We start from the raw sequence: 21,416 nt of genomic DNA, 5'->3' as shown, positions 1-21,416 counted from the left end.
GCTTTTGCCTGAGAGGAAAGGGAGTGGCTGGCGGCGCATGCGCCACGGTGGCCGACTTGAACGGAGGCTTTTATTGCTGTAGTTTATTTCCACCCCCTTCCCTCCTGTTTCTCTCTCTCCCTGTCTCTCTCTCTCTCTTTTTTTTTCCGCCCTAGCTGGGGCTGTGTTGGAGGAGAAGAAGAAAGAGAGACAGAGGATTGCATTCATCCCTTACGTTCTTGAAATTTCCTAATAGCAAGACCAGCTAAGCGGCTGCACCTTTTTCAATCTTGCAAAGGAAAAAAAAAAAGAAACAACAAAAAAGATAAACCCGAGTCCCCTTCCCGGCAGTTTTTGCCTTAAAGCTGCCCTCTTGAAATTAATTTTTTCCCAGGAGAGAGATGTCTTATCAGGGGAAGAAAAATATTCCACGCATCACGGTGAGTTTGGTACTTGGGAAATCTGCGGTCGGCCAGTCACCTTTTGTAGCACAGAAGGTCTAAGGAATTTTTTAAAAGGAGGGGAAAGGAGAGGGACCGAACTTTTTTTTCTTTCTGTTGCTAACGGAGGCGATGGTGATGGTAGTGGTGGTTGTGGGAGATGCAGTGATCCAGGATTAGAAGTCGCATCGTTTGCAGGGCATTAAACAGGAGCGCGAGTGCACGAAGGTAGCCTTAGGTAGCGCGCCAGACCCGGTGTATCTTTTATTGTCAGTGAGAGATGCTGCAGCGCCGGCCTGCGGGGTGCAAGCAAATGGATGCCAGATTGAATATGCATGCCTGGAGCTCGGATATTGTTCTCTGGGCTGCGTGCTGCGAGGCTGGACTCCTCCAGCAGCGGTAGGGAGATGGGGACTTGGATCCTCCCCGGGTCTTCCGCCCCCTCCCAAAAAGGGCTTTCTGGAGCCTTCTCCGGGTCCTTGGAAAAAGGAGCGGGTTTGAGCCCGAAGACGTAATGACAGCAGAGGGGTGCTGAAAAGGGCAGGGTGTACCGGAATGGTGTGGAAACGGCAAGGAAAAACAGGGACGAAGTGATGAGCAGAGGAGGAAGGCGGGGGCCAGGCGGGGGCTTCTTGTTGGCCAGGAACCGGTTTTGGGTGCCGTCCCCGGTTTTCTCGCTCTGTAGTTCGGGGCCGGGGCCCTGGCGGGGATTCGGGCTCGTTTTCGCGTCCCTTTTCCGCCCCTTCTGCCGCCCAGGAGGCGTCCGTGTTGGCGCATACAAAGCGGGCTGCAGGGTGGGCACGGGGACCGCGGCGAGCGGCCGGGCGCTAATGGCGCTGCGCGACGCGGGAGCAGATGGCCCGGCCCCGGTCAGACAATGATCGCGGCGGCCGGAGGGCTCGGCGCGGTGCTGGGGCCTGGACTTGTTGGTTTGCAAACCACAGGGAAAACGTCTGTGCCGTTAGCGATGCCTCAGAGATCAGCACCGGTCTTGCTCCCACCTTTCCCCTGCTCCCGCCCTCTCCCCATATTTTCCCGGAAAAATTCGTTCCTCCTATTCTTTCCATCCCCAGTGAAATCCCAGGGACGGGGGAACGCCAGGGAAATTCATTGTTATATAAGGATGTGCAGTCGCAACCGGCCAGCTGATTCCCGGGTAGAACCCAGGACTGAGGCAGAGATGGAAAGAGTCTTTTAAAACAGTCAGGATGTGTTTTTAGGGCTGGATATAGGGACGCGCTTTGGCTCTGGTTTTCTCTTTAGCCATGGGCACCCCGGCTTCCTCTTCGTGCACAAGGGCACACCCATCCGCAGGAGAGAGAAGGAGAGCAGATGCATAGGGGAGGGGGCGTGTGCTCGGAGGATTTTCTAGGATGAGCTGAGGAAGGGCGCTAGCTTCCTCTTGAAGGTAAAAGATCCAGGATCCCAAAGGGCCGGGCACGGGGCACCCACCCTTGTGTGTTCACTGCGCTGGAGGAAGGAGTGGTGACTCTGGGGAGGGAGGATGGAGAGCAGATTTGCAGCAAGCCTCAAATAATTTGCTGTCTTCGTGAATGAACAGACAGCTTCATTTTGACAGTGTGGGGAGAAAAAAAAAATAAAAGCAAACAATCAACAAGACTTTTTGTTTTTTAAGAGCGCCCCCCATCCTTTAAAAAATCTGGTTGCATTATCATAGGACCTATAGCATGGTATTCCTCCCTCCCTCACCACTGGCAGCCTCTTATGTAAGAGCCTTCTGGAAGGCACTAGAGTGAACGGGGGTGTGGTGTTTCACTTTTTTTCTTGGCATCATGTTGGCTCGGGGTATTCACAGTGATGACTGGGGCAGGTACCACAGTGACTGGAGGCAGGAGGTGAAGGGCGAGGCCTCTCCTTGCCTTCCAGGTGATATTTATTCCGTGGAAGCTTAGAGGTCTGGGAGGGAGGTGGAGATCATTGTAAACAGAGGACAAGTGCACTGGTTTGGGTGACCTGGGCAAGTGGCCTAACCTCTCTGAGCCTCAGTTTCCTTATGTGTCATGGGAATAGACACATCCACCTCACAGATTTCTTTCGAGGCTCTGATGGCATGATGTGTACGGCAGGGCTTTGTAAAGGTCTTTACACTTAACCTTATACAGGTGCAGGAATTATTGTTGGCTGTTCTCCCTTGGCTTTCCAAAGTCTACGTCAGGATCAAGGACCCTGCAGTGTACAAAATTAAAATGATCTTATTGGTTTTCAGTATGTTAGAGAGACAATAAATACTTTGTGAACTAAAGTGTATTTGTGTAAAATTATCTTTTCCCCTTGCTCTCTAGTAGCTTATCTCTTTTTTAAAGATTTGCTATGATTTCCTTTTCTTGGTAACTGCTAAAGAGAGATAGCACTTGCCGAGAATATTGTTTCATAACTGAATTTTGAGTTAACTATTGCCAAAAGAATTAAATTCTTTAATTAAATTAAAAGGGCAATGTATGGTTCAGCTTGCAAGGTTTAAGCCTATTCTGGATAATACAGGTGCATATTTACTGAACACGCGATGCTAGCATTCCCTTCCATTTGCTAGCATTTGCAATAATGGTGAGTCATAATGTAGCATTTCTGTCACATTCTCAGCCTTTATCGGCTGCTTGTCCTTTATTTTTTTTTTGCATAAATATTACCGGTTAAAATATAAGTGCATCAGCAATCTGTAGTGCATTGCATCTTAGAATTTGCTATCTCATGTACTTATTCATGGGAGTTTACCTTTTTCTTAACAGCCTAGTTAAAATGACATAAGTGGCATATTTTTTGTAGTCTTTGCCCTCCCTTTTTGCTATACTTGCTGTGATTTACCTCAAAGATAAATGCAAATGTAAAGGACATACTGAATGGAAACCTTGCTGTGGTTGAATCCAGTGTGTTTGTGTGGTATATCCTGTGACAACAGACTTTTTGGTCAGTTGTGCTTGATGCAGTCTTTCTAAGACATGGCCTTCCTATATGTGGGTGTTTTTTTTTGTTTGTTTGTTTTTAAATTGAGGTTTAGCCAAAAGCCATTTTGAAAAGTACTCTTTTTTTTGTTTTGTTTTTTTGAGCTGGAGTCTTGCTGTGTAACCCAGGGTGGAGTGCAGTGATGTGATCTCGGTTCACTACAACCTCCACCTGCTGCTTCAAGCAATTCTCCTGCCTCAGCCTCCCAAGTAGCTGGGATTACAGGCGCCCATCACCACGTCCAGCCCAGTTTTTGTATTTTTAGTAGAGATGGGGTTTCACCATGTTGGCCAGACTGGTCTCAAACTCCTGACCTCAGGTGATCCACCCGCCTCGGCCTTCCCAAGTGCTGGGATTACAGGCGTGAGCCACTGCGCCCGGCCCTATCTTCTTTATATGAAATAATTTTCACTGCTTTTTTTTTTCTTTGGAGTTCAATGTCTAATTGAAAGAGATGGTTTGTTTATCTAGGATAAGCTTTCCCTGTGTGTTCTGACTCATCAGGTGATGAATACGTTGCCACATGCAGGCTTACCTTTGTCACTGAACCTTTCCAAAATGGGCTTATTTTGAACATCACTTTTGAATAGTGAAAATGTATCCTTAACTCACATATCTTAGCACCTGTTTCTCACAGGTCAGTTACGTGTTGTGACCTTACTGCCTCTTTGTTTCAGAGTGATCGTCTTCTGATCAAAGGAGGTAAAATTGTTAATGATGACCAGTCGTTCTATGCAGACATATACATGGAAGATGGGTTGATCAAGTAAGTGTAACTCATGATATACAGATGTGTTTGAACACTTTCCAGGCTTTCCAAGTATTAGCTACCATTAGCATCCATAGTATCAAACTTTAGGAACATCAGAGAGTGACCAACTTAGTATCTGTTTTTAACTGGGTTTTGATTGGTGGTAATTAGTGAATTTGAAAACTCAAATTTAGGGAATTTAAAGCAACAATTAATGTACACTCGTTGCATTATGTATTATGTAATTTACTATTTTTAACTGAGGCGATATGATATCTTTTTGTTACCAGCTCAAATACTTGGTTTGTGATATGTTGAATGTATTAAAGGTCTTCCTAGAATGTGGTTGTTTGGGTTGGATTGCCCGAAGAATGCAAACGTGAAAGACAGTCTCCTCTATTAAGACAGCACGTCTGCTTTCTTCATCAAGAATCCAAATTGGAGGGGCCAAAGAAAGACACCAAGTTAATTACCAAGTAATACAGACAAATTACTGCCTAAATCCTGAGGGAATTTTAGGTTTTATTCTACGTGGCAACTAGTGCAAATAAGACTGCCCTTGTGTTTATTGTGTTAGTGTTACAAAGGAGAAGCAACAGGGCAGTTCCTGAGTTTGGGTATTTTTGGACGCCAGAGGGTTAAGGAAGCTGAGTTCATCCCAGTATCCTCCTGCCCTTCCTACTGGGGCAGCTCCCTGGGCTCTGGAGAAATAGCACATCTGTTTAAAGACAAACACTGCAGCCAGTGACAGCTTTTAAATAAGCAGCATTCATCAAGGGATAGCTTTAAACCAGTCCAGAGGAGTGGAAAACTGGAGTGGCCTGGGAGCTCACACCCAGATTTACGAACCTAAAATAGATTTTAACATTTCCACGTTTAATGTTTTCTCCATGTGTGTTTGCTGTGACAGTCTCAGCTGCAGGCTCTCAAATGCCATGACTTTCATGTTCCATTTTCCCCCAATTATAAGACGGCACGATCTGGTCTGGTAGAACGACACTGGCCCAGAAGTGTGCAGGCCTGTGTGCTATTTTTACTCATCACTAATTTGTTCTAGAACTTTATCGACTTCTCCTAGATTAATATTCCTTTTAAAAAAATTGGTAGAATGATGTAAAAATATTTTTTAAAAATTGGAACTGAATCATCTCCCCCAACATAATGAATATTCATTTTTCTGCCTTTTTAAATTATATTTCAGCTGTTAGCTTTTTCATTATCTGAATAACTGAACACATGCTTCCAAAATTTTAAATCATTGCAATCATAGTGTTCACTTTTTTTTTTTTTTTTGCTTTTTTTGTTCTACCTCACCCTTCCACCCCTATTTTCCCTCTGGTGAAAAGGATATGATAAAAATAAATGTTTGCAAAGTACAGCCAGGTCTGGAGAAACTTGCTATAGGATAATTAGCTCAATTGCAGGTATTGTAAAGAAAGTTTAATGACAGTTTTTAGAAATACCCTGGGGCCTTGTTATCATTTGATCTTGGGGGGTTTCTTGGGAACAAAATGTCTTTGAGTGGGGCCTCTGGTGCCTTATTTAACTTTTGCTTTCTAGTATACTCTGCATTGCCTCTTGCTGGGGGGTAGGAGTATATAGTGTTTTTATTATGAATCATGACAATGATCTGAAAAGCTCACAGCACAGAGTGGAGGATAGTTTATAGGTTAGTGAAAGTAGCTGTCAGATCCCATTTGAGTCCACGTTTCATTTACAACCCTTATCACCAACCCTGTTTATTTAGGCAAATAGGAGAAAATCTGATTGTGCCAGGAGGGGTGAAGACCATTGAGGCCCACTCCCGGATGGTGATCCCCGGAGGAATTGACGTCCACACTCGTTTCCAGATGCCTGACCAGGGAATGACGTCTGCTGATGATTTCTTCCAAGGAACCAAGGCGGCCCTGGCTGGGGGAACCACCATGATTAGTAAGAAGTTTAAAAATCATCATTGCAGTGCTTAGGAAGTGTGAGAGTTTGCAAATAAGTCTGTGCTGTTTGATTCTCTTCTTCCAAAGCTTGCTGTCCTGAGCCACAGTTCAATCTACCAAATAAGGGGGTGAGGATGTGTTAACCATTTGTCTTATTTATTTATGCTCATTTTCTGTCAAATTGTAAGTTCTCCCGTTGAACTGGAGAGTATGGTTCTAAGGAGTTTTGATAAGATGAATGGCTTCTTGCTTTCTCTCCGTGTGGACTTTTGTCTTTCTTGACCCCAAAACGTGGTTTTGAAAACACGGCATTTGAAGTCATCTTCAGCACCACTAACTTTAAGCCATTGAGCATAAGTATTTGATTGTGATTTTTAGAAAAATTCCTGAGTGCTTCTTTTTAGAATGAGGATGGGATGCAAATAATGAAATGTTGAAGCAGGAACTCCTATTCCTCTGATATGAAAATCAAATGGAGGAGATACTCTCTAGGCTGGGTTTAACATAAAAGGAATTGGGCAGCCCTGCCTGGAGGGGAACCCCCAGATAATAATTGTCTTTTAGATATGAAAATTGCTGGCACCCTTACATATTGCTCCAAGGACTTTGTGCTTTTTTTTTTTTTTTGATACGGAGTTTCGCTCTTGTTGCCCATGCTGGAGTGCAATGACACAATCTGGGCTCACTGCAACCTCCCCGTCCCAGGTTCAAGTGATTCTCCTGCCTCAGCCACCCGAGTAGCTGGGACTATGGGCATGCACCACTACACCTGGATAATTTTGTATTTTTAGTAGAAGCGGGGTTTCTCCATGTTGGTCAGCTGATCTCGAACTCCCGACCTCAGGTGATCTGCCTGCCTTGGCCTCCCAAAATGCTGGGATTACAGGCGTGAGCCACCGTGCCTGGCCGCTTTGTGCTTTTTGTTTAACCAAATCTGAACTGTATTCGCAGCACTGTGACACAGCACACATAGTATTAAGGGTTTGCTTGTGAACTGCCAGATTCCAGCATGCCCACTGATTGTCCTTTTGACAACTGTCATTTTGTTTTTGAGGAGGTGGACAAGCTGCACAGTGGCCCATCAGATACATATTTTAAAAAAAAAGGATTGCATCCAAGAGTGAAAGTCAGCATGGAGTCTGTCATATATGAAAAGCTAGCAGTTCATTTCAGAAGAGGGTCTGAGTAGAAAGAACTTAGCTATTTCTGCTATAGAAAAACTTTTCTTACTGGTTATTTTTCCGAGTGGTGGTCTTTTAGCTTGTGGTTTTGGGGTCTATCTGGAAGCTTCTTTTCTATCTTGCCTGAGCTAGAGGAATGTTGCCCTGCCATCCCCTCCTAGTCTGAGTTCCCCTGCATTTTAAATCACAACTCACCCTCTGGTGTTCTCTCTGTCCTGGTCGTCAGGGTCTGAAGCATCAGGAACAGCCCTCTCCTGTTTCAGCTTTCTTGGCACCACTGAGAAAAACCTCCAAGTGTAAACCTTGCGACTTGTGTCTTGCTGCACACATTGCCCTCTAACCCAGTGGGTGCCATTTTCCAGGGATGTCGGGGGGACCTTTCGTTCTCACCTATGGAGAGCAGAGCCTACACCTTGTCAGTTGTTGGGGAATCACTGGCACCTGTGGGCGTTTCTGCCTCTCCTCCAGGGCAGGCTGTGGAGAAACACTTGAACTTAGAGAAGCTTAGACTGTTTGGGTGTCTGCTGGGAAGGCCTAATCAGGGTGATCATCTGCCTCGGTTTGGAGTTCACAGGGAGACCCTGCAGGCCCCTGGATTGGTCACAGAGAGTCAATAAGCCATTAAAAACAGTATTTCTCTGGCCGGACGCTGTGGTTCATGCCTGTGATTCCAGCACTTTGGGAGGCCGAGGCGGGTGGATCACTTGAGGTCAGGAATTTGAGACTAGCCTAGCCAATATGGCGAATCTACTACAAATACAAAAATTAGCCAGGCATGGTGGCGTGCTCCTGGAGTCCCAGCTACTTGGGAGGCTGAGGCAGGAGAATCTTTGAACCCGGGAGGCAGAGGTTGCAGTGAGCTGAGATTGCACTGCTGCACTCTATCCTGAGCAATAGAATGAGACTCCATCTCAAAAAAAAACCAAACAAAAAAATTCTCGCGTGAATGGTCAGTGTCATCTATCATTGGAGAGGGAAATGCCCCCAGCCAGGAGTTAGGAGTCTGGAGTGCTGGCCCCCTTCCGACACTGACTTGCTGTGTCACCTTGAGACACTACCCTACTCCATGCTCTAGCTGTGCGTCTGCAGTGAGGGATTTGCGCTAGGTGACCCTGGAAGTCCTTTCCATTCCCCTATATTCGGCCATTCACTGAAACTCATTCACTGAAACTCAGAGAGATTTTGCCTCTAATCAAGTACACTTTGCTCAGCAGATACAGAAAGGCCCTGTTTTCTCTCACACTTGCTGGGAAGAACCCCTCAGCCCACCATCTCTTGTCCCGCGTTCCTGGATCTGCCTCTTCCCTCCTCACGCTCGCCCCATGCTTTGGCCCCCGCTCTTGTTTTTGACTCTTTCCTGCCTTCCCTTCCCCACCACTGGAGCATCGCCTTCTTGCCACCACCCTGAATTTCTCTTCCCCCTCAGCAGCTGTGGCCTTCTTTCCATTCATCCAGATGGGTTCCTTCTGTTTAGGGACGAGGGACATCCCCCCCTGAGTGCTGCACCTGGCCCAGGGAGCTCCGAAGGGTCAGCAGATGGCCTTATGGGCAGGTGGTCTGGAAGGGGGAGTGAAGAGTCTGACCACCTGCTCTGCTTCCTTGGCCAGAATGCTATGGCATTTGCACGGAGGCTGTGTGATGCAATCCGGTGATCGAGCGGGGCATCCAATGAGCGAACCTCAAGGAATAAAAGTTATCAGAGGGGGCAGTGTATGGTTACCATTGTGACCCCCAAATGCCATTGCTTCTATAATCTGGGAAAAGTACTAACTACTCTTGCAAATAACCACCTATGGTTACTGACCCCTGTAGAATTTCTGCTAGCCTGCCTTTCCCCGGGGGAGGGAATGGTAATAATACAGATGAGGAACTGAGGAATTGTTTTCCTTTTTCTGTTTGCTGGTCATACGTTCCACATTGCTTTAAGTGAGTGAGTCCTGAGATTTGCTTCACAGAGAAGGAGGCCTTGCAAAGAGAATAGCTTAATGCCACTTCATTGGCACATATGACCTGCTGCTTTCTTTGACTTAATGTATTGAGTCCAGAAAGAAATGCTTGGGGCGCTTTGGAAACTTCACAGGCCCACTGCTGCTTGCTGAAATAAACAATCGAAGTGAATTGGTACAAGAATCTCCCTCTTCCTCCCAACTCCCCCCGGCCCCACCCCTGGGCACTCCACCCTCCTGGCTTTCTGGCCTTCCCCACACCATGTCACCATGTCACCTGCCCTCACAGGTAAATCCTCACCTGCCTCCCTGCTGGCTCTGCATTTCCCAGGTCACAGGCCCTGGAGGCTCCTTTCTGTCTGAAATGGTGCTGCATGTAGAGGAAAACACAGCCAAATATTCTCAGTTTAAAAAAGGAGATGGCATGTCAGCAGCAGAAGATAATATTATTGCCATTAAACAGAGCCTGCTATTGAGAATCGCACAATGAGATCTTTATGAGGAGGACTCAGTGTGGAGCAGGGGAACGTCCTTTGCCCTTTCCCCCCAGTGGTGGGTGGGCAGAGACGGCAGACATACCCTGCAGGCGGCATCCAGACCGGCTGAGGGGTTGCGGGGGCAGCCGCATTGCTACTTGGGGAAAACCCTACAGACTTCCCAGGGCCTTCATGGTCATTTGAGTTTAGGATCCCAGAGTTTCTAGCAAGCAGCTGGGAACAGTTACCTCTATTTTATAGAGGGGAAGACTGAGGCCAGAGGGACAGACACGACTTGCCAACACTTACCCTGTGCGTCGGTGCAGTTGGCCAGGTGTGGAACATACACCTGTAGCTCTGGCCTCGCTGCTTGCCATGGGCCACCTTTGCTCTCAGCCTCAGTGGCCTCATCTGCAAAATGGGGCAAGTTTTGACAGAGGTGGACTGTGGTGGCACCACAACAACATCTGCCCAGTAGTGAGCACTCCCACGTGGTAGCTATTGTCATTCCATCCTTGCTGGGTACTGGCACCCTCCCATCTCTTGTACACTGACCTCTACTCTCCCCCGCACAGCCCGAGAAACAGGCCCCAGCTGCTGGAGGGCTTGACCTGAGCATTCACTGAGAGCGGGCGCTGTCCAGGCATGGCTGGCGGACTGTGTGCTTGGTGTGTTGCTTCTATGGGCTGCATCTTGAAACATTACACTTCCTGGGTCTCACCTTACCTGGTTAAAGTAGCAAATCTGCTGGTGTGGCCTGTGACTCTGTATTTGAATCTGGTGCTTGGGGAGCTGTTTGAAAGCATGACTTGTAGGGGTCCATGCTGGATCTGCACACTTTGGATCTCCAGGGCTTGGGAACCACTGCCCTAAATGTCATTTCTGCTCATCTGAACTCCAGGCTTTTCCTAGAGGATGTGCACCCTCAGGCACAACACACCCAGCAGGCTTCCTGGTCCCTGGGCAGCACCACACAGCAGAGATGGGGATTGGACTCTAGCAGGGAGGAGGAGGGGAGGTGCTGCTGCTGCAGGGCTGGAAGGGACCCTCTCTCCTGAGCACCAGCCTTGTCACTTCTCCTTTGGCTGTGGCTCCCTGGATGTGCATCAGGCACCTCCATCCAACCGTCCCCAGTCGGACTCCCTGTCTGCTTCCTGCCGCTTTTCCAGTTCCCAGTCCTGGAGAGGGCTCCTTCGAGGTCGTGCTGGCGGTATTTGCAGAGTCACCCTGGCATCTTCATGTCCTCGTGCTGCCTCAAGTTGCTTTCATCTCTGTGTTACCTCTTGCACTCATTCCCTTACCCACACGAATTTGACTTTTGTCACCTCTTCCTGGATTTTGGCCCTGATCCTCTGAGGAGTCTCGCTGTCTATCCCCCACCTCCTGCCTCTCACCAGGCTGTTTTTCTGGCGCAGCTTTCATTGTGCTGCCTTCTTCCTGTGAAGCCTTTAGTGACTCCCTCTTGCTCAGAGAATCAGCCCAAGTATCAGAGCCCTCCACGACATGGCCTATTCCTGCTGCCCCAGCCCAGACTTGCATTGTCATCTCAGCCAGGGATGCCCTCCCTTTCTTTCCCTGCCTCTAGAAGCTTCGTCACCCTTGGTGGCCCAGCCTGGGTGCTCCCCATTCACTGATCTCCTCCTGTGATGTGTGGCTACTGTGTAGCCCCCTCGCAAATGTTGGGCTTTTATCCCACAGCCCAGGTGGCATTCAGCCTTGCGTGTGGTTCATTCAGTCAAGGGCCCCTCTGTCTCTTACATTTTCCTATTCCCTGCCGCCTGGGCAGCCTCACTCCTCAGAGTCACTCTGCTAATGCCCATGGGTGAATGAATGAGTGAATGAATGAATGAATGAATACACTAATGAGACTTGATTTCCTGCTTCCTCTGAGTGATGCCAAGAGACTTAGTGTCACGAGGAGGGAGGAGGGTTTAGGTGTCCAATGTGGACTGTGTTCACCCTGGTGGAAGCAGCCGCTTGCTCAGCAGTGGCTCCCTCTGCAGCCCAGCTCCCTGAGTCTCTGTGGTCAACTCTGGCCGTGGTGGGGGAGGGTGGCAGGAAGGGGAGGCCCAGAGCCCAGGCATGGCCTGTGGTTCTGGATGGGACAGCTCCCTCTGTCCGAGCTGTTCTTTAGAAGGGGGTGGGAACAGTAGCTCTCTCATTGGTCCTCTTGCGAGAGAGCCTGCTCTCCAAGTACAGAGGGTCACAACATGGAGAAATCACATGATCCCGACACCACGGTGGACCCAGCTGTCATTCCCCCAAGGGCCTTGGGCTTGTCCCAGCCCTTCTCGGTGAGCCTCCCCATGGAAGCAGGAGGGCTGGGAGGAAGGCGAGGTGGCTTCCTGAAGGGACGTGGCTCCTGAGTGTCACTGCGGTACATCCACGGCTTGTCATTTGTTCATCCATGTGGCATTTGGGTTGCTCCCTCCTTATGGCGAGTACACATGTGTGAACCCATGCACACACTGTAATATGGATGTGTCTGTAATTGATACTTTGATTATTCCCTTTGCAGCACTCATTTGACTTGGGTTAGAAAGTGTTTACAAAAACGCCTGACCACATCAGACCCAAGTTTCAAAGTCCAGGACCAAAGTTGTTGCCACAAAATCTGCCTGTGGCCTGGCAATTAGAAAGCCACGTTATCCAGTGGGCCATTGGTGTGGGCTGGTTCTCCGGGCTCTTCCCCTCGTCCCGTCAGTCCCCACATGGTTGAGGTCACACATATCTCCTAAGGACACGGGTGCCCTCTGCAAGTAGACGCTGGGGGCCTGGGTCCACTCAGGTGTCACTGTGTGAATCTCGGCCTTGAATGGCAGGACTGGAAGAATCCATCTGCCCCCTTGGCATAGTTTGGGCTGATCTAATGCCTGGCACTGAGCAGAGCGGAGGGATCTCCTAATGCCTGGTGCAGTGCAGAGGAGGAATGACGGAGCATCCTGAGAGACAGCACAGCTCTTCCCGAAGGTCCAGCATACACACTTTACCAACTGCTTTTCTCATGAAGGGAGTCATTGGGTTGGGCTAGCCAGGTAGGCTGGGTAGGCCTGTGGGGTTTAGGGACTTCTAGGCCCTTCCAGAAGCAAGGGCATCCCCGAGTGGGTGTCTAGACCCTGTTTCATGGACATTGTGGCAGTTTTCATAATATCCCAGGATTTCTTGCCCCTACTGGGCCCTGGGAGCTGGCAGTTACAGTGCTGGAAATGAGCCTGACTCATTGGGGTGGTGATCTTCCACCCCTTCAGGTGCCCTCATCCCAGTTCTGACTCTGCCTATGGGTGTTGCACATGGAGGCTGGAGAGTCGCAGCACTGGGTGTTTCCCAGTGCTTGGGTCGTCTGACTTGCCCTAGAGCTGGGTCGTACAGACTATTGGGAACTTCCTGTTGATCCTGCTGGCCTGATTGACAGCTGGAGCCAGGAGTGGAGGTGGGGCCCGTGGGAATGCTAAGCTCTAAGGAGGTCTGCTTGACCTTTAGATGTGAGGGTCAGGCATTCAGTGGTTGGATCTCAGGGTTCTTCATGGCTAGATGAGAGCTTCCATGACACACGTATCCGAGGGTGCCCTTGTCCTGTGTCCTGGCTGAGTGAGCTGGGCAGAGACTTCTGAGGACAGCGATTGTGTCCTCTCCATTTTTCTAAGGCCCCTACATGCCCGGAGCTGGCTGTGTGGGCAGCCGGAGAAGCTGCCCAGTGAGCCTGATGGGAGCCAGACCCGTTACTCCTTCTACTCACGATAGCTTTAGCGTCGTTTTCCCCGTTCTCATGTGAAACCTTGTGTGGAACCACCTCCACCTGAGACATGAGACTGATGAATGCAGAACTGCTCTGGTTGGAATGGTGGGTGGTGGGTGGGCTGTGACCTGACCACAGGCCCCCATCCTCCAGCCTCAGCCCTGCAGTGCTGGGTGGTGGGTGGGCTGTGGGGGAACCCAGATCCTCTCCGCTTTCTCTTTGTCATCCCCCCATGGCAGCCCCTCTGCCTCTGGAGAATCCCAGAGCTTGGGGAAGCACAGGATGGAAACCACCCCATCCTACCACTGCCTCCCCCTCTGCCCACCTTCCCTGCAAAGCTTGCAATGCGACTGGTCCCGGTATAGCCTCCATGTTGAGTTGTAGGGGAAAGGGTGTTCAGTAAGCAGGTATATACCCACGGCGTTGCTTAAGAAAACACCTAACCACACTGTAAGTTTTCAGTAGTTTCGTTTAATAGCTCTCTCTCTCTGTTCAAGACAGGAACCAGGGTAGAGCGCCTGTTTCATTTTCCCTGCCTAGGTTTGGATTGGTTTTCTTAGCTTTTTATGACAGCCCATAACAGGTGAGCATTCTGCTCTTCTTTAAAAAATTAATGGTGGAGAGAGTTTTATTTATTTATTTTTTAGAAATGGTGTCTCCCTCTGTCACCTAGGCTGTAGTTCAGTGTTGTGATCACAGCTCACTGCAGCTTTGAACTTCTAGGTTCAGACAATCCTCTTGCCCCAGTAGTTGGGACTGCAGGTGGGCACCACTACACCCTGCTAATTTTTTATTTGTTAGTAGGGATGGGGTCTTGCTATGTTGCCCAGGCTGGTCATGAACTCCTGGCCTCAGTTGATCCTCCTGCCTTGGCCTCCCAAAGTGCTGGGATTATAGGCGTGAGCCACTGTGCCTGTTCGGTACATTAGCTTTTTTTTTTTTTTTTTGAGACAGAGTTTCACTCTTGTTCCCCAGGCTAGAGTGCAATGGCACAATCTCGGCTCACTGCAACCTCCACCTCCCAGGTACAAGCCCTTCTCCTGTCTCAGCCTCCCAAGTAGCTCAGATTACAGGCATGCACCAACATGCCCAGCTAATGTTTTTGTATTTAGTAGAGATGGTGCTTCACCATGTTAGGCTGGTCACAAACTCCTGACCTCAGGTGATCTCTCTGCCTCGGCCTCCCAAAGTGCTGGGATTACAGGCGTGCGCCACCATGCCCAGCTGGTACATTAGTTTTAAAGGGAAAATTGACTGTGGGTGGCCAAGGGATTTGTGTTTTCTAACTTAACCATCCATGGCTCTGACCCCAAGTCACCCATTAAGGGCTGTTTCTCTCTTTTTTTTTCCGCTTCCTCCCCAAGATGACCTTTCTCTTTCTTCTTAAGAAGTGATTACTGATTTCTTTGGGTTTTGAGGGTTCTGTCTTTGACTCTCTGTGATTGTTGGGTGAAGCCATTTGCTCAAATTCTTTGCTTTTAGAGCGTCTTAACTGCCATGGTAATGATAAAGGGGAGTGACAGTGAGTAGAAATTAGAGTTCTTTCTGGTTAACCCATTTGGGAGGTAGCTTTCTTTGAATATGACTAAGTGTTCCCCTAATGACAGAGGGGATGTTGCTGGGGGTTGGGTCGCGGCGGCTGAGGCTGCTGTCCAGTTAAGGGAATTTTGCAATGAGCTAGGGCAGTGGTTTAAAAACCATGACTGCACATTAGAATCCCCTGGGGAGCTGTAACAAAATGCAGAGACCAGACCTTCTGACTTAATTGTTCTAGGTGGGCCTGGCATTGGTCGTTTTGAAAGCCTCAAGGTGATAGCTGGGATTAAGGATCATGGATCTCGGTTCTTGTTCTGATGGTTGGACTTCTGTTGAAACCGAATGAATGTCTGCCAAGATTTTCCAAAACTCAGAGCTGCCCTCTGCTCCCTGTTCCCTGCTCCGTCCTGTCCTCTTCATGGAGGGAGTAGGCTAACACTGTTGCGATCTGGCCAGGGTGGATTCTACAGCCAGATGCTCCCCAGAAGCTTAACCATGGAGGGGCTGAGCTAATTGTCACTAGAAAGAGCCTCCTCCTTCAGTTGCTGTCCTTGGTGTTCAGGAAGGTTTTACTTGGCTAATTCCCTAAAAGGGCACTGGTTAGGACTTGGAGTAAGTGGTGGTGAGCAGCAGCGGGGCTGGCTGGTGGGACGGGGTGGGTGCGAGGGGCAGAGGGGAATTGGAATGTGGACTGCTGTCCGCAGCCTGTGGCCACCTGCTGTGCTGGTTTCCCTGAGAAAACCCTACTATCTTTAGGTTGAATCTGTAGTGTTTATGACCTAATGACTCTCTAATGATAGGTCAGGACTGGAATCTTTCCTTGTGGGGAGGCTGTGAGACAAAAATCAAAAGGGCCTGATAATAACATAGAATCACAGACTCTTAAGGCAGCCATTCACCTCCTTCCCAGCCTCCCTCCCACAGCTGGGCACAGTTTATTGGACCAGGCTTCAGAGGATGGGATTGTAGGTAACTCAACAGGACAGGGATGGGAGCGCCCCAAGAATCAGATCTAAATTTAACTTCTCTTTCTAGAGCTTTCTGTTTGAGCGTGATCATCCTAATGTGTTTCTAGATGGCTATTTCCACATCTGTAAAATGGAGACAACCAATTCTTACTTCTTAGGGCTATGGAAAACGTGAGTTTTTTTGTGCCATACTGTTTAAAAGTAATCATCATGACACCTTGGGAACACGTGTGAAAAGATCGCCCTCTCTCTGTCTCACATCTGTCTATATCCATGTTTATCTTTCTATCATCTTCTCTATCTATCTATCTATCGATTCATATATATTTATCTATCTAGCATGACCTGGGATAGGCGAGTTCTATAGCCAGGTGGCCTCCAGAAGCTTGCGAAATGATCATCTACCAAATCTACCATCTATCTATTTCCCTACCCTCCTATCATTTATCTAATCTATCTATACGATGATATATATCTATGTAGTCTATATCTATCTTGATATGACATCTGTCTGTACCTATGATCTATCATCTCTATTTAATCCATCATCTCTATATCTGTTGATTATCTATCACTTACCTGTTTCATTTATCCTAATCTATCATTCATCTATTATCTTTCTAATCTACCTGTAGATATCTATTGTCTGTCTAATCTATCAATTGACCATTCGTCTGTTCATCTTTCCTATACCAAAGATGCAGTTGCATGCCACCTGATTCCAGATGGGTTATCTCACTTCACTGTCACTTGGTGAGATCAGGAAGAGGTCTCCAGGATTGTTTCAACTTCAAGCCCACATACATGAGTTTGCGTTTTGAACACAGCAGGAAAAACAGCGACGTATAAGAAGCTTTGTTATTGACAGGCATGGTGACTTATGCCTGTAATCCCAGCACTTTGGGAGATCGAGGTGGGAGGATCACTTGAAGCCGCCCGGAGTTCAAGTCCAACCTGGGCAGCAAAGTGAAGCCTTGTCTCTACCAAATAAATACATAAATAAATAAAAATAATAAAAATAAAAAATTAGCTGGGCATTGTGGTACATACCTGTAGTCCCAGCTGCTCAGGAGGCTGAGGTAGGAGGATTGCTTGAGCCCCAGAGTTTTGAGGGTATAGTGAGCTATGATTGTGCCACTGCACTTCAGCCTGGGAGACAGTGAAACCCTATCTTAAAAAAAAAGGTATAATGTAGCTTACAGGGCTTATAATCCTGTAAGAAGACTTCTTATGCAAGAAAATAAAAAATTTACTTTTCCCTTTTTTTTCCTCCTTCAAATAATCTCTGGAGAATTTGGAGCCTAATTTTTTTGACAACACATCTGGCCCTGCAAATGTAAAGCAGTGTTTCCAGAAAACAGCTCGTCAAATCAATAACTCTTGCTATCTTTGAATTTTCAGCCTTTTTTGGAATTCAAATGAGGCCAATTTTGTAAGTGTCCATTGGTGTGCTGTTGAATTCAAGCTCCTCCATTTTTCATGGTGGATTCCTTGCATTGTCTGCTAGGGGGGTTGCATTCCTTGCTGAACCAGACCTCCGCCCTCTTCCCCCCTGCCCTGCAGTTTGCTGAGCTTCCAGGCAGGGCTGCAGGGTCGTGCTGCTGGAAGTATTGGTGACAAATTCTTCCCCAGTGGGTGTTTCGGCTAAGGAAGCATTTAGTCATGTAGGGCCTACCATGCCTAGTAGTGCAGCGTGGGAGAGGCCTGGCAGAGGGCAGAGCTCTCTCCTCTCCAGCCGGGTGTGGCTGGTGGCTCCTTCCTCTTTTGTGGTGTCAAACCAAGGGATAGTGTGGACCCAGCAGAACTGAAAGCAAAGGGAGGACCCGTTATTAGCCAGTTCTGGCAGAGGCGAACAGCTTCTTTGTGTGGACAGGCACATCTCATGCCTTTTTGCTTCAGCTGGGAGTTTTTTTTTTTTTTTACTGTTATTTATTTATTTTGTGCCTTAGCTCATTAGCTGCAGAAATCATAGGGGATAAAAAAGCAGGTAGGATGGGTCCATCCTTAAGGCAAGGAGAGAGTTGAGTGAGGAAACTGTCCCCGAGGCCTTGACAGATATTTTGGAGCCAACTCTGAGCCCAGCGAGGGAGGACCTAATCTTTTGGAGGAAATGCAACTTTAGCTTCAGAGTTTTAAATGGAAACTGGGCAGAAAGCCACAGGTTGGGCACAGCATTGGTGGCGTGTTGTTGTGTCACTTTACACAGTTAGAAGGGGGTTCAGCCTTCCTTGTAGGATGAATGTTTAGGTTCTTGTCCAAACGAATACACTTCTATATCCTACTAATAATGATTCCAGGACAGCAGTGCAAACCAGGGCTGTCCTAGGCAAACCCAGGCATCCATCATGCTAAAGGACACGTGTTGAATCCTCTTGGCCTCCAATGAGCTCGGGCAGGGGGTGACCCTAGCAGTTGCTCTCTGGACCTCTCCACAGGCCTGCCAGGAGTCATGGGCAGGAGTTGTGTGATTCCGTCCTTTTCACAAGAGGTGGTTGGAAGAAAGTAAGGAGTTTAGAGGGAGCAGATATTGATATCATTTATTGGGAATTTGTGCGATGCAAGTCCTGCATACACCATTTCTAATCCTTCCATCAACCCTGAAGATAGGTAGGCTTATCCTCCTGTTATAAATGAAGTAATGGGAAGTCCAGAGAAGTGAAATGACTTGCCTGAAGCCACAGAGCCTGCCAGTGCGAGGGCTGGGATTCCAATCCAAGCTCTGGGCCAATGACCCTGGCAGATCCCGGAATGCAAGAGGAACGTTTGCTTTGTAGCAGTTAGACAGCCTGCTCATGAAAGCTGCTTTGTGTCCAGCCTTGTGCCAGGTGCTTTACAACAGTCCCAGACACAGCACCCACCTCGAGTTTGCCCTCAGGTACAGGGCTCCTATCCATCCTGGAAGAACAGAAAGATTTGGGTGTTCAAGTTTTATCCTGCCCTTCTATCCACCTGTTACTTAAAAGTAATTTTTCTGTAATATATGGGGAGAAAATGATCAGATATCATACATCTCCTACTAAGTGGGAGGCTGCACCCAGCATGGAAGATGCTCACCAAGATGGTGGTATATTGGGTATCTCTTGTCTACTACAGAAGCCCTGGATTGATGCCCTAGATCTCCCCTTGCATCCCAGAGGGGGATTTGGAGAGCAATCAAGAGGAGTAACTGATGCCATGCATTCATCAACTGAACTTAATCCCTCTTCTGGGAGGCCCGGGAGCCTTCTTCCACGCAGGGCCAGATTGAGCTGATTTCTGTCACGTAGGCTGCTCCGAAGTTGCCTTTGCCTGGCTCTCATCTTTTGCATTTGTCTGAATCGCTTTGGCATGGGCTTCTGTGAGGTCCATTAGGCTTAGCACCTCCCATGTCTGCTTGGGAAACACCTCGGCAGATGACATTTTTTTTTTCTTTTCTTTTCTTTTCTTTTCTTTTTTTTGAGACAGAGTCTTGCTCTGTCACCCAGGCTGGAGTGCAGTGGTACGATCTCGGCTCACTGCAAGCTCCCCCTCCCAGGTTCACGCCTTTCTCCTGCCTCACTCTCCTGAGTAGCTGGGACTACAGGCGCCTGCCACCACGCTCGGCTAATTTTTTGTATTTTTAGTAGAGGTAGGGTTTCACCATGTTAACCAGGATGGTTTTGATCTCCTGACCTTGTGATCCACCCACCTCGATCTCCTAAAGTGCTGGGATTACAGAGCCATCGTGCCCGGCCTGTTTTTTTTTGGTTGTTGTTTTTTGTTTTTTTTGAGGAAGGGCAGAGACAAGGAGGAAGATCAGACAATTTCTCAGAGTTGGAATTGTGTTCTGAGTATTGTTGTTCTCCTTTATGGAGATAATCCAGGGAGAAACATGAGGTGTAATGGAAAGAATTTGAGGCCCAACCTTCTTGATGATGCATTTTCACGGAGCTGGGAGACCTTCATGCCAGTGTCGACTCTGCTGCTTATTAGCTCAGGCTCGGTGCCCCACGGCTTGGTCCTGGTTTTCTCAATCGTCAGAAGTGCCTAGATCAGCGTGTCTTGCATAATAGGGTTGCTTTGAGGATCCAGGGAGGTGGTGGCCATGGCAGGGCTTGGACAAGTTACATGTATGGGGGAGTGGCCCCTTCACCCCAGTGTTGCTCCTGACAGTTGAAGCTTTTTATAATGACGTGTGGCCACTGGGATATTCGAAGGGCTAAATTTGTTTTGTGGCAGTTGCCTTCAGCAGCCATCGCATTACATCATCTACCTCTTCTCATGTTCTTCTGTCATTGAGAATCAATTAAAATGGTCAGCATTGCTATGAAATGGTTTATTTTTTGTGGATATTTTAGAGCTCCTCCTCTCCATCTCCTGAATTTCTTTTCTTGCTAAGTCTATTCAGCTCTGTTTTTTAGAGAGTTGTTTCCCCCCTGCTCTATGAAAACATATTTTCCATCTTAAAAAAGGAAGATTCATGTTGCTGTACTTAATGCTTCATGTTTTAGAATGTTAGTGCCAGCAGAAAGCACCAGGAGGCACCCGATGTGCCCCCACCTTGGTGAGCACCTTTCACCCCAGGCACAGCTCCTGCTTAGGGGAGATTCGAGGCATTTGATCATTTTCTCCCTTTAGCTTATAGCACAAAGTACTTGGAAATAAAGATAGGCTCGCAGGGCAGGTTGAAGCTTTAACACCAAAATCTCTCCGTTCCTTGTGGGTGGATGGGAGCCCGACACCTGATTACAAGCTCTAGGTGAGGGGCGGATTTGAGACTTATACCTTGTTTATTGCAATCTTTCTTTCATTTTGTAGGGGGTGGGGGTGGGGGAATGAACACCCAGAAAGGGATGTGGCACTGGGGCAGGACAGGGCTGCTTCTGTGCCTTTTCCCCACTGTGCGCATTTTTAGCTGGGCAAGTGTCGTGCATGTGTGTTTAGCTCACACCCAGTGGGAGTTCCTTTCTTGTGAAGGAAGCTGTTTCTCTTCCTTTGCACTTTTCAGAGGAGAGCTGGAGAAGGCCTATTGTCCATCTTAGTGCTCAAATGTGAGTTTTCATTCCATGGCAAGTCTTTTTAATGAAAGATGGACCAGAGAATCTGATGTGTAGAAAAGAAATAGGTTCTTTTATATAGAGAGGGAAAGTTCCCACTCTGCTTTATTTCCTGGGTCCTGTGGCTTGTAAGCATTTGGACCGTCTTGTCTTGGTTCTGAGAGAGTCAGATGATTCAGAAGCTGTGTTCTGCTGAACATTTCTGCCTTCTTGACAGAAATCCCCTATTTTTTCTTGTCCCCCTGGCAGGTAAAGGTGGCCTCTACTGACTCATAGGATTTCTGTCCATGATTGTGTCTCAAATGTCATTTTTCCTGGTTGTTTTCTCTCTTCATGTGTTAGCTTGGCTCTTTCTTCTCCTCTTTGTCTTTAAGGTAATTTGCAAAGTACACTTTATTCTTGCTTCTCCTTAGAAATGTCATAAGGGATTTTCAAAGAAAGAAAATTTCTGAGTAAGAATATCTCCCTCCTCTCCCCTTCTCTCCCTTCCCCT

At 47.9% G+C, this 21,416-nt stretch overlaps 1 protein-coding gene across 3 annotated transcripts in view; it reads left to right on the top strand.

Annotated features, from left to right (window-relative positions):
• DPYSL2 (dihydropyrimidinase-like 2) overlaps positions 1-21,416 on the top strand; it is a 147,429-nt gene that overhangs the window by 64,591 nt on the left and 61,422 nt on the right. The window contains exons 1-3 of one of the 3 annotated variants that reach the window (XM_011962582.1): positions 1-419; positions 4,058-4,146; positions 5,879-6,063. In XM_011962582.1, coding sequence (XP_011817972.1) covers positions 381-419; positions 4,058-4,146; positions 5,879-6,063 — 313 coding nt within the window. In that variant the 5' untranslated portion in view covers positions 1-380. Of the gene's footprint in view, positions 420-529; positions 658-4,057; positions 4,147-5,878; positions 6,064-21,416 lie in introns of those variants that run through there. The other 2 variants (XM_011962583.1, XM_011962581.1) reach the window with 2 other exon arrangements.

The sequence above is a fragment of the Colobus angolensis genome, unplaced genomic scaffold (genome assembly GCF_000951035.1).
Source record: "Colobus angolensis palliatus isolate OR3802 unplaced genomic scaffold, Cang.pa_1.0 Scaffold6, whole genome shotgun sequence".
Lineage (NCBI taxonomy): Eukaryota > Metazoa > Chordata > Mammalia > Primates > Cercopithecidae > Colobus > Colobus angolensis.
Note: the sequence above shows the minus strand (reverse complement) of the source record. Positions and strands in the feature narration are given on the sequence as shown.